The sequence below is a fragment of the Fukomys damarensis genome, unplaced genomic scaffold (genome assembly GCF_012274545.1).
Source record: "Fukomys damarensis isolate Sample0158 unplaced genomic scaffold, DMR_v1.0_HiC HiC_scaffold_39, whole genome shotgun sequence".
Lineage (NCBI taxonomy): Eukaryota > Metazoa > Chordata > Mammalia > Rodentia > Bathyergidae > Fukomys > Fukomys damarensis.
The window spans coordinates 12,923,493-12,937,060 of NW_022900951.1; the positions used below are offsets into that span (position 1 = coordinate 12,923,493).

The following is a 13,568-nucleotide window of genomic DNA, read 5'->3' on the forward strand; positions in this document are numbered from 1 at the left end:
ATGAGTGGTGTCAGTAGCCTCCTGTGGTATTGTCATAATGGCCAGCCGGTCCACAAGTGGACTGCCAATGACTTATTTGTTGCTTCTCCTTTGCCACTCGCTTACATTCACCTTCACTCTTCCCCTTCTGTCATTTCTAATCAGTTATTTTGTTTTGTTTTTTGTTTTTTTGTTTTGGAGATGGAGTCTTGCTGTGTTGCTGGGCTGGCTGGCCTCCAAGGCCTGGATTCTCCTGCCTCAGGCTGTTTGGTGGGGTGGGGGCTGGGGGCAGTACTGGGCATTGAACCCCAGGCTTTTGCACTGAGCTACATCCCAGCCCTGTATTTTATGATTTTATCAACAGACCCTGTGGGAGAAAGTAGGCTGTTATGCAGAACTGGGGGCTGAACCCATGGCCCTCATTGAGCTATATCCCCACCCTTCCCCCCCCATACCAGGATTCGAACTCAGGACGTTGCACTTGCAAGTATCCCCAACCTTTTTTTATTTTGAGCTAAGTTGTCCAGGCTGGGCTTGACTTTGCAGTCCTCCTGTCTCAGCCTCCCAGGACACTGGGATTATAGGTGTGCATCACTACTCCCCAGCAGGTACTGTTTGCTGGTAAAGGCTGAGGTCATCCCGGTGCTGGTGCAGGTGGCCCCGTTCCGACTCCCGGAAGTGATGCCACACACGGAGTGAGGATGTAGCAGGTGTACAGGCCCCACTGCCACTCTTGGCAGAGTGCTGTGCCACTCCACAGGCGACGGATCTCCCTAGACTTCCCCAAGATGAGGCTGTTTCCTTGGAGACAGTCATTGCCAGGGAGAGCCTGGCAGCTGGCTCCAGAGCTGCCTCCAGTCTGCCTGGAGCCTGGGTGCGGAAGTGTGGGCTTCGGGGTGGCCTTTGTCTACCACTGAGCCTTTCCGTGATGGTGCAGCAGAGCTGGGGCACGGGCACCTCTCGAGCCCTCAAGAAAGCTAAGTTTAAAAAAGAATATTTTATATTGAAAAAAATAACATTGCCGTTTGGTTTATGAAGGCGAAGGTTGGATCCTCCATGTTTAATCCCATTCCACAGATCTTGAATTCTCCCAGGTTTTTCTGGGTGCTGAGTAACCTGGGAAGGGAGGGACATTGTTGTTTGAACAGGAGGAAGGCCAAGAAAATACAGGTGGGCTCTGCGGGGTCTAGAAAGGAAGGAAAGTATAAAGGAACGTTGTTCTTATTTGTAAAGTAGGAGGGGCGATTACCTACTAAGATATAAACTGCAGAACCTGAGGTGGAGAGGAGTTTGAAACAGCTGGGAGGGCTTGGCCAGAGAGAGGCCTCCACTGCTTCTCTGTCTTGCTTAAGTCCTTGTCACAAGGAACCCTCACTCTCCTTTTTATTTTTTTCCTCGTTATGGGCACCAAACTCAGAACCTTGGCACAGCACCGCTGGCCTACATTCCCCGTCCTCCTTTTAGATTCTTTAAGGGAAAATACATTACAAATAATCAGCCCTCTGTATCCCGAAACCATGTAGTGTAATAACCACTTCTGGCACAACCGTGGCACCGGGGACTGGAAGTGATGTAGGAGCACAGGCGTACACCACCCACCTCACACAAGGGACTGGTGAGACCCCGGCAGGTCCTGGAACAGCCCCCAGATCCAGGGTGGGGGCGACTGCAGTACAGGGTGCCCGAGCCAAACACACACTCTTTCTCCTTTACAGACTACCTGTTTAACTTTGCAAGTGCCGCCACCAAAAAGATAACTGAATCAGTCGCTGAAACAGCGCAGACGATAAAGAAATCTGTGGAAGAAGGAAAAATAGATGACATCATTGATAAGGTAAATGTAAATATCTTTTGGGGGTGAAAACAAAGAATTAAGGTGTGTTCTGTATAAGTAACTCTCTTTGATGAGTGTGATCGTTATCGTACTGCAAACATGGACTTTAAAAAGTAAATATTAATATCTTTTGGGAGTAAAAATTTAAGAAATTTACTAGCAACTAATATAATCATCTGTGCTTGTGAATGTCTTAAAACTCAAGTAGGATAGCATATAATTCTGATTCTTTTTTAAATTCTGATTTTTAAAATATTTTTTTTGTGTGTGGTACTGGAGCTCAAACCCCAAGGTGCTCTGCCACTGAGCTACAGGCGTAGCCTATATAAAATTTTTATTTTGAGACAGAATCTCACCAAGTTGCCCAGGCTGACCTTGAATTTCTGATCCTCCTGCCTCAGCCTTCTGAATAACTGGGATAACAGGTGTGCAATACCACCCTCGACTCATTTCTTTCAGTGCTAAAGTTCAGGCCTAGCCGGGCATCCCAGCACTTGGGAGGCTGAGGCAGGAGGATCGCTGTGAATTCGAGACCAGCCTCGGCTACATAGTGAGTTCCAGGTCAGTCTCAACTACATAGCGAAGACCCTGTCTCAAAAAAACAAAATAATGCTGGGGATTTAGCTCAATGGTTCTGGCGCCTGCCTTGCAAACGCAAGGCCCTGAGTTCGATCCCCAGTACCTTAAAAAAAAAACAAAAACTAACTAAATAAATAAAGTGCAGGCCTAGGGAATTTCATTGATGCTGATAATTATTTGAACTAAAGAGGGCATCAAGGACCGGGGATTTAGCTCATTGGTTCTGCTGCCTGCCTTGCAAGCACAAAGTCCTGAGTTTGATCCCTGGTACCAAAAAAAAAAAACAAAAAAAAAAGTCATCAAATAGGCCTCAGATATATTGTTATTTAGATATGTTTGTTGTGTGTACCCTTATTGGAAAGAGATTTGGCCTGTCTTTTATTGTTTTATGAACTAATACAACAGTGTAGCTTTCCACCCATTTTATTTTTGTATTTAAAGGATGTGCCATAAAAAAGGTTATATACTTACAATTCAAAAATATCAAGATGGACGTGGTGGTGCACACCTATAATGCCAACACTTGGGAGGCTGAAGCAGGAGGATCTCTGTGAGTTCAAGACCAGCCTGGGCTACATAGTGAGTTCCAGGTCAGTCTCAACTACATAGTGAGACCCTGTCTGAAAAAACAACAAAAACTAAAAAACATATTGAAGGATCTCTCTTATTTAGAAAATGGAAACATATCAGTTTTAGCCTTTTTATTGAAAGAAAATGAATAAAGTATCCGAAATAGACTTTAAAAACCATACAGTAGACATTTCAAAGTAATTTGAGTCTTTCGTGTATTTTTTTGAACAGACAATTATAGGAGACTTTCAGAAGGAACAGAAAAAGTTTGTTGAGGAACAACATACAAAGAAGTCAGGTATGGGACCAGTTTGGTTTTTTTGTTGATATTTTTGTTTTTGATACTGGTGATTGAACTCAGGACAGGTACCGGTATGTTTTGTTTTGTTTTGTTTTGTTTTATTTTATTTATTTATTTATTTTGGTACCGGGGATCGAACTTGGGTCCTTGCACTTCCAAGGCAAATGGCGTCACCACTGCACTAAATCCCCGGCCCAGTATGTTTTAATTAACCTGCCACATTTTGTTGAGAAACTATTGGGTACTGGACCCACATGAAGGCCCTAAAAATACAGAGATAACCACTTCTTGGAGCCTCGGGGTATATATAGCTCAGTGGCAGACCACTTGCCCTCCAAATACCAGACCCCCCAAAGGATGTACATGACATCTACCCTCCTTTGGGTAGCACAGAGACTAGTTGGGGAGATAAACCCATATACCTTTAGGGTTTAAAGAAAGGGAGTGAAGCTTGCCGTGGTGGTGCACACCTGGAATGCCAGCACTCAGGAGGCTGAGGCAGAAGGATCACTCTGCGTTCAAGGCCAGCCTGAACTACATAGACTGACCCTATCTTGGAAAACAAACACAAAAAGATATTAAAAATAAAAAGTCACTGCCCATAAACCCACAAGGAAAGCCAGCTAGGAGAGAAAAGTGACAGCAGGCCAGAGGGGAGAATTTCCAGGAGAGCCCAGTGGCAGTGTGAGCCTGCCCATGAGGCCCGGTCTTAGTGACCATGAGAAGAGGCTGAGACGGAGCTCAGTACCCTGCCTGCACATGTGCAAGGCCCTGCCTTTGTCCCTGTGGTGGCCACAGTGATCCTGTGAAGTAAGGAGCCTGGCCTTAGGACAGAGCTGAGGAGCTTCCTTGCTGGGAAGGTACTGGTCACCCTGAGAGTTGCGTCAAAAGAGCAGGTGGCAAGTGGTTTCCTCCTCACCAGTACCTCCTGAGCGTAAGGGGTGCTGAGAGAGGCGACCCACCCCATTCCCAGGATGGGCTGCCGCGTGTGGTCTGGCATGGCACTACGGCCCCCAGCGCGCAGGCTTCGTGTGCGACATCCTGCTGACTCGAGCATTCAGCTCCCGCTCCTCGAGGATGAGATTCCAGCCCTGTTTTATTGAGACAGGGTCTCACTATGTAGCCAGGCTGGCCTCAAACTCGCAGCCGTCCTCCTGCCTCAGCCTCCCGAGTGCTGAGATTACTGGCCTGGGCCACTATGTCCAGCTTTACCCTTCTTATTTATTGCTTCTCCTTTGCCACTCGCTTACATTCACCTTCACTCTTCCCCTTCTGTCATTTCTAATCAGTTATTTTGTTTTGTTTTTTGTTTTTTTGTTTTGGAGATGGAGTCTTGCTGTGTTGCTGGGCTGGCTGGCCTCCAAGGCCTGGATTCTCCTGCCTCAGGCTGTTTGGTGGGGTGGGGGCTGGGGGCAGTACTGGGCATTGAACCCAAGGCTTTTGCACTGAGCTACATCCCAGCCCTGTATTTTATGATTTGAAACAGGGTCTTCTTACGTTGCCCAAGCTGGGCTCAAACTTGTGATTCTCCTGCCTCAGCCTCCCATCTTGCCGAGATCACAGTGTGTCCCACCGCCCCCAACACACTCACAAGCCCCTTTTTTTCATAGACTCCACTGCATTTGAACTTTATCTGCTATGTCCTTGTGACTATATTCAGATTATGCATTCTTGACCAGAGTGCCACAGAGGTGACGACGTACCCATGTCAGGATGTCATGTGTGGAGGCCCTTGTGTCCTTCCCCTCTTTGTTGGTGCTCTTGCTGTTGATCACTCAGTTAAGGTCCAGTTTCTCTGCTGTCATTCGAGTAGGGTCATTGGCGGTCCATATGTGGAACTTAGCGGTAAATAACTGTCTTCAGTGGTCTTGTAGAAACTGTTATTCCCTGAAAGCAGAGAGCACAGCGCAATCATTGTAACAGCTTTTTCTCCTTTCTTCTTTGCCTTTGAAAACTCTAGAAGCAGCTGTGCCCCCATGGGTTGACAGTCACGACGAGGAAACCATTCAGCAGCAAATCCTGGCCTTATCAGCTGTGAGTACCCACAGAGCCCTGGGTGAGCACGCTGGCCCCATCACGCATGTGTCTGTCATTAGAACCTGACCTGTGTGCTTCTGTACCAGTTCTGAAGCATTTGGACGTGTTAACTTCACTTTCTGGTGTTCGCTTTTGGGTTTTTTGTTTGTTTGTTTTTATTTTTTGGTACTGAGGATCAAACTTGGGACCTCGCACTTGCGAGGCAGGCCGCACCATCACTGAGCTAAATCCCCAGCCCTGGTATTTGCTTTATTGTGGTGTTGGGGATCAAACACAGGGCCTTATGCATGTTAGGCAAGTGCCCTAGCCCTGAGCTATGCCCCTAACCCTCTTTACTACAGGATTTCCAATTAGTTTATCCTTAAGTTCTTTGTCCTTTTTCTTTTGATTTTTATTAGCACATCTTTGCAGCAGCCAGTGATTACATTCATCATGAGGAGTCGGCACATGTACATAAATTCTTTTTTCATAATGTGAAAGGATAGCCTACTATGTGAAATAGTTCTGTAACCCTGAAAAGGATTCTTTCACAGTACTGAGATAATCTTAGAGATATGCTGTCATGTGGAGTTTCTAGGCAGACTTCTGATTCTGTGAGTGAAATGATTACCTTCTATATTTTCTCTTCACGTACATGTATTTGTAGCCGGGTATGATAGCACACACCTGTAATTCCAGCACTGGGAGACTGAGGCAGGAGGATCACAAATTTAAGTGGGCAGGTTAATGGCATAGTGAGACCCTGTCTGAAGATCTCCAGACCTAGCCAGGTGTGGTGGTGCACGCCTGTAATTGCAGCACTCAGAAGGCTGAAGCAGGAGGACTGCTGCAAGTTGGAGCCAGCCTGACCTACATAGCAAGACGCTATCTCAAAAAAAATAGAGAACAAAACAAAACCAAAACCAAAACAACAGATTTACAAACCCGAGAAGAGTTGGGATGTAGCTCAGTACAAAGGCCCTAGCTTCAGTCCCCAGTACTGGGGGAAAACAACAGCAAAATTTCTGCATTTGTTGGCAACCGGAAGTGACGCACAGTTTCATGTGTTAGTCCACAAAACCACAGAGGAAGTGTAGTGAAGCCAGGGAGCTCTTGTGTGGACCCAGACCCTTTGTTCCCACTGCTCAGCCAGGTGAGGGGACCGAGACCCTGCGATGTTGTGCTCACTGCTTATGCGCCCCCCCCACACCAGCTGTGTGCTTGCATGGCTCCGTGACTGGATCTTTATACCTTTAGCAGTGCTCCTCCAACTGTTGCTTTTAACCCACTCCTTTTCCCTCCCTTCCTTCCTCCTCCTTTTGGCAGAGGAGGCTCCTGCATGGTAGGTTTGCCCTCTACCACCAAGTGGATTCCCCTGATTCAGTACAAACCTAGATGTCTTCCCTGAGTCCATGCCTTGACCCCACTCCAGAGAAAAAAAAAAAATTTTTTTTTTCATGTTTTGGAACAGGGTCTCACTGGCCTTGCAATCATGGCAGTCCTCCTGCCTCAGCCTCCCTAGTGCTGGGATTACAGGCCTGCACCACCAGGCCTAGCTTCAGAATTCTTTCTGGGAGGCTAGAATCTATCCAAAGGACAACTGGAATGCGCATGCGTCGGTAAATTCTGGTTCACTGGCTTAGCCATTGGAGCTAGAGAATCCTTCATGACTAAGTGAGGAGAAGCAAGGCCCCCGATCACAGTGGACAGAGCACCTTCCTGAGTGTACGCAGCTGGATGTGCGGAGTGCCACAAGTGTGCCAGAGAAGCCAGTACAATGTCTGCACTCACCCTAAGCCAGAGTGCTCTGTAGGTGGGGGCGTCCCGACTCCATGCTTTTCTAGGGTGATTTGGATTAAAATGAGTGCATATCATTTATAAATAAAGATCTTTTAGGGCCTGGGGATTTAGCTCAGTAGTTCCAGCGCCTGCCTTGCAAGCACAAGGACCTGAGTTCAATCCCCAGTACCAAAAAAACGGATCTTTTAGAAACAAAATGGAGTAGGGCTGGGGCTACAGCTCAGAGGTACAGCACTTGGGGAGCATGTAAAAAGCCCTGGGTTTGATCCCCAGCAGCACCAAAAGAAGGGGGTGGTAATTGTGAGGTCCAAAAGAAAAACTTTTTATCCTGGGTGTGGTGGTATACACCTGTAATCTCAGCACTCAGGAGGCTGAGGCAAAAGGATTGCTTTTTTTTTTTTGGTACCAGGGATCTAACTCAGGACCTTGTGCTTGCGAGGCAGGCAGCAGAACCTCTAAGCTAAATTCCTGGCCCTCCAAAAGGATTGCTTTGAGTTTGAGGCCAGCCTGGGCTACATAGCCAGACCTTGCCTCACAAAACCAAAAACAAAGAAAAGCAGCCTTTACTCTGCTTATTATGCTCAAGTAGGGTGGTCGGGGATGCCCCTATACATGCCAGTCAGCCAGGGTCAGGTCCTTTCTCAGGAACTCAGTCACCCTGGTGCAGAGTAAGCGTGGTCACTGTGGGGTCCGGTCATGTGCAAAGCTGGCTGACAGGAGAAATGCAGACCCTTTCCCAGCTCCTGAGGGCTGGGCACTGAGCATGCGCATTCTCTCTCACTCCCATGACAGAGCCTGGCATTTTATCCATAGCAGTCATGGAGGAGCAGATGTCTTTTTTTTCTCTCTCTCTCTCTCCCCTCCCTCCCCTTCTCTCCCTGTTCTGGTTTTTTGAGGTAGAGTCCTCATAAAACATAATTCAGCCTGGCCTTGAACTCACTGTGTAGTCAGGTTGGCTGCCCTCAAATTTTTGGTGATCCTCCTGCCTCAGCCTCCTGAATACAGGGATTATAGGTATGTATCACACACCCGGTACTTTTTTTTTTTAGATGGCATCTTACTGTGTTGCCTAAGCTGGTCTCAAACTTATGGGCTCAAAGATTCCCTCCTGCCTCTGTCTCAAAGTGCTGGGCCTGCAGGAGGGACTTGAGGTTTGAATATACCGACCCTTTTTGTCAGTTTGTTAGCCATGTAATGGATCAGGGATTCTGTGAGACTTGGTTTCAGGTGTCCTAAGCCTGCATTCAGCAGCAAGAAGAATCCACTCAGTATTATTCAGATGTGTTTAAATGGGATTGGTTCCTGGAAGGTGGAAAGAGAAGAAGGCTCCGGTTGTGTTCCTCTCTTCCACCCCTGCTGCAGCCCTCCCAGTATGCCTTCCATCTCAGAACCCTGCAGCAAGAGGCTGGGGTGCTGCCCAGTGAGAGGGCATGGGCTCAGAATGCAGGAGCCCCATTACCAAACGGACAGATGGGTAGATGGATAGATGGAAGATGGACAGATGGATGGGTGGATGGACAGACGGAATGATTGATGGATGGACGAATGGATGGACAGACGGATGGCTGGATGGACTGACAGGTGGATGGATGGGTGGTGGATGGAGGGATAGATATATGGATTGGATGGACAGATGTGTGGACGGATGGATGGACAGGTGGGTAGATGGAGAGATGGATGGGTGGACAGATGGATGGATTGATAGGTGTATGGATGGATGGATGGATGGAAGGATGGGTGGACGGACAGATGTGTGGATGGACAGACAGATGGCCAAATGCATGGACAGGTGAACAGACAGATGTTTGGACGTATGGACAATGGACAGATGGATGAATGGTTGGACAGAGGATGGGACAGATGAACAGATGTGTGGACGAACAGAGAGACGGATGGATGGATAGGGTGGATAAAGGAACAGACAGATGGATGGCCAGAGGAACCGATAGATAGATGGATGGAAGGACGGACAGACAGGTTGACAGACAGACTGATATGTGGATGGATGGGCGGACATAGTGTGGACAGACAGACAGATGGTGGGATGGACGAACAGATGTGTGGACAAACAGAAGAATGGATGGACAAACAGAAGGGTGGATAGGCAGATAGATGGGTGGCTGGACAGAGGGACAGACTAATGGACAGGTGGAGGGATGGACAGATCGACAGATGGGTGGATGGATGGGCCAGTGGACAGATGGATGGATGGACAGACAAATGTGTGGATGGATGGATCGATATACAGATGTATAGATGTATGGATAGGCAGTTGGATGGATGGATGGATGGTGGGATGGACTAACAGATGTATGGATGTATGGAGGGGCGGACAGACAGAGGAACGGGCGGATGGGTGGATGGGTAGTTGGACATTTAGAGGGACAGACTGACAGATGGGTGGACGGACGAATGGGTTGATGAACAGATGGACAGGTATACGGATGTATGAACAGACGGATGGATGGACAGATGTGTGGATGGATGTGTTGATGGACAAGTGGAGAGGAAGATGGATGGCTATGTGGACAGAGGATGGGTTGATGAATAGACGGATGGATGGACAAATGGATAGATGGATGGATGGGTGGACGGATGGACAGGTGGACAGACAGATGTGTGGGCAGGTGAGTGGGTTGATGGGCAGATGGGTGGACATAGGGATGGATGGGTGGATGGACAGAAGGACAGACAGATGGAGGGATGGACACAGGGATGGATGGATGGATGAAGGGATAGATGGAGGGATGGACAGATGGGTGAACAGATGGATGTATGGACAGATGAACAGACCGGTGGACAGATGGATGGATGGATGGACAGACAGACGAATACACGGATGGATGATTGGAGAGAGGGACGAATGCGTAGATGAACAGACGGATGGATGGATGGGTAGACGGACGGATATGTGGATAGATGGATGGGTGGACAGACAGTTGGACAAGTGGGTGGATGGATAGATGGACAGACAGATGGGTTGATGATGGGTGGACAGATGGATGGGTTGATCAACAGATGGACAGACAGGTGGAAGAATGGATGGACAGACAGGGATGGACTGATGGACAAATGGACGGATGGATGGGTGGATGGATGGATGGATGGGTTGATGGATGGAAAGACAGATGGGTGTATGGACAGATGGACAAGCAGATGGATGGTTGGACTGACATGTGGACAGATGGATGTGTGGATGGACAAATGGGTGGACAGAGATAGATGGATGAATGGACAGACAGGTAGATGGACAGATGGATGGGTGGAAGGATGGATGGATGGGTGGATGGTCAGACAGATGGATGGACAGACTGGTGGGTGGAAGGATGGACTGATGGACAGACGGATGGATGGATGGATGTGTGGGTGAATAGATGGATGGATGGATAGATGGACAGACAGACGGATAAATGGGTTGATTGATGGATGGGAGGATAGATGGACAGATGGATGGAGGAATGGACGGATGGATGGATGGATGGATAGATGGACTGATGAATGGTTGGACAGAAAGATGAGTGGACGGATGGATGGATGGGTGGATGGATGGACAGACAGATGGAAGGATCAATGAATGGACAGGTGGGTGGACAGATGGAAGGGTGGATGAATGGATGGGTGGAGGGGTGGACAGACTGACAGATGGGTGCCCGGATGGATGGACCGACGGATAGATGGATGGATGGATGGTTGGATGAAACTTGCAGGAGGCACCAAGCCTGCAAGGGTGATGTTGAAAGGATTGTGAGCTGGGCATGGTGGTGCATACTGAAATCCTAGCACCTGGGAAGCTGAGGCAGGAGGATTGTCGCAAGTTTGCGGCCAGCCTGGGCTATATTGAGACCCTGTCTCAAAAAACCAAGAGGGAGAGCCGGGCGTGGTGGTGCATGCCTGTCATCCCAGCACTTGGGAGGCTGAGGCAGGAGGATCGCTGTGAGTTTGAGACCAGCCTGGGCTACATAGTGAGTTCCAGGTCAGTCTCAACTACATAGTGAGACCCTGTCTCAAAAAAAAAAAAAAGAGGGAAAAAAGATCATGTTAAAAAAATTGGAAGCGCTAACTTTGAAGTTAGTCAGCCCACGGAGCAGGCTCTCAAAAAGGCTTCTTAGGAGAACTGTATGTTGGTCTCCATCATGGGCCCAGGCCCTTAGTGCAGGGACTGAGGCTGAGGAGTGCAGTAGAGTTGATTGGCAGAGCCTGGGCCTGAGTCTACGAGGTGGGGCCAAGAGCACAGTCTCTGCAGACTTAGAAATGAAGTAGAGTAAGGAGCACTCTGGGAGGCTGAGGCAGGAGGATCACAAGTGTGGGACCAGCCTGGGCAACATTAGTGATTTAGCAAGAGCATCTCAAAAACAAAAAGTACAAAAAGGATTGGGGATGTAGCTTGGTACACAGGCTATGTATTCAACCTCCGGTACTGGAAAGAGAGTTTGGGCTCAGTGCTCCTGGAGGTTTTATCCATTCCTTTGGAGGCAGTTGGCAGTGTTACTGTACCTGAAGGTACCCACTAGCACAGACGCATGTTTGTATGGTTTCAGACTCTACTCTGAGCCAGTCGCGTGCTTGGGCTGCCAAGCCCACGGAGGCTGCACGCAGTGAGTGTGCGGAAACGCCCCCGGCCGGCGGCTCTTGCACTCCTCAGCGGAAAGCTACCGCAGACAGAATCCAGCACCTGTCCCATCTGGCTGTGCCATGACCTATGGATTCCATTTTGTGCTCTTCCCTTCCATGACCTGTGAATTGCATTTCGTTCTCTTCCCTTATCTCTCCCTGCTCGTCAAAGGACAAGAGGAATTTCCTTCGCGACCCTCCGGCTGGTGTGCAGTTTCACTTTGACTTTGATCAGATGTCCCCCGTCGCCTTGGTCATGCTGCGAGAGGACGAGCTGCTGAGCAAGATGCGCTTTGCTCTGGTTCCTAAACTGTAAGTGTGCGCATGTGCTCCTGACAGTGGCATCTGGACCCCAGGCCTTGACTGTGTGCCCATTGTCAGAGAACATTCATCAAGGTAGCTGTGGGCGACAGGGTGGAGCACTGGGGCCGGGAAGAGCTGTAAGCCAGTAGAACTGCCCATCTGCCCATCTGCCCAAAAGCACAAGGCGGGGGCCTTTACTTTTTTGGGAGAAAAGGACTTTGCCTTTGGAGGCTGAGGCAGGAAGATCGCAAGTTGAGTTAAGCCTGGGCAATTAGTGAGATCCTATCTCCACATAAAAAGGGCTGAGGATATAGCTCAGTGAGAAGGCCCTGGATTAATTACCAGTGCTGCCAAAGGAAAAAAAAAGTACCATCTCTTTCTTTGCTGCGTTTGTACACACAGCCCTAGGAATTGACCTCTGTCTGTTTGTCTGAAGCTCTACTGTGGAAACCCTTGGCAGTTGTGCCCATTCTGTGGACAGACCCCAGAGAAGAGTCCTATGGCTTCCTCTCTGTGGCTCCATCAAGTCCAAGGCCGCTGGTATCACCGGGCCGCGCCAGGCTCTGTGCTGTGACTCTGTGTCAGGCCCATCAGGAGACCTGGGTTGCCGTAGCCTGTGGCCCAGGATGCTTCTGGGAGGAATGTGGCAGTCACAGTTTTGATTCCTATTCTCTACCTCCTCTTTGTGCTGACAGCAAGTGTAGATTTCTGAAAGCTTTGGAGCATTAGTATTTGGTGATTAGTGTTTCTGGTTTGTCACAGGTTGTGTACTTTAACATAGTTCCGGTTTCTGACTGCTAATTTTGGTAAGAAGGATTTAGAAATTATGGTTAGCATACTATCAGAAATGCTTACTGAAGTATTATGGATGAAGCCAGGTGTGGTGGCGCACACCTGTAATGTCAACACCCAGGAGGCTGAGGCAGGAGGATCACCATGAGTTCGAAACCAGCCTGGGCCACATAGTTCAAGGCCAGCCTGAACTATACAGCAAGACCCTGTTTCAAAAAATAAAGAGGAAGCCGGGCATGGTGGCGCACGCCTGTAATCCCAGCACTCGGGAGGCTGAGGCAGGAGGATCGCTGTGAGTTCGAGACCAGCCTGGGCTACATAGTGAGTTCCAGGTCAGTCTCAACTACATAGTGAGACCCTGTCTCAAAAAACCAAAAACAAAAAATAAGGAGGATCGCTGGGAGTTCGAGACCAGCCTGGGCTACATAGTGTTCCAGGTCAGTCTCAACTACATAGTGAGACCCTGTCTCAAAAAACCAAAAACAAAAAATAAAGAGGGCCTCAGTGGTTCTGCTGCCTACTTCGCAAGCCCAAGGACCCCAAGATCCAAGCCCAGGGTCGAGTTTGATCCCTGGTACCAAAAAATAAATAAAAGAAAGAAAGAAAGATAGGTACATAGATAGATTATTATTGATGAAAGGATGTGATGGCAGGTGTCTCTTTAAACGTTCCACCCCTACCCAAAGAAAAGCAGGTGTGTAAGGGACAGGAATATGTTGGTAATTGTGAAAGTTAGGTCACAGTTACATGGGGTTCATGTTTTTTGGGTTTTTTTTTTTTTTT

At 48.5% G+C, this 13,568-nt stretch overlaps 1 protein-coding gene across 1 annotated transcript in view; it reads left to right on the forward strand.

Moving 5' to 3' along the window:
- Positions 1 to 13,568, forward strand: part of Syap1 (synapse associated protein 1) — a 24,465-nt gene that overhangs the window by 3,078 nt on the left and 7,819 nt on the right. The window contains exons 2-5 of the mRNA XM_010643636.2: positions 1,695 to 1,813; positions 3,194 to 3,260; positions 5,224 to 5,297; positions 11,863 to 12,002. Of these exons, the coding sequence (XP_010641938.1) occupies positions 1,695 to 1,813; positions 3,194 to 3,260; positions 5,224 to 5,297; positions 11,863 to 12,002 (400 nt within the window). The remainder of the gene's footprint in view (positions 1 to 1,694; positions 1,814 to 3,193; positions 3,261 to 5,223; positions 5,298 to 11,862; positions 12,003 to 13,568) is intronic.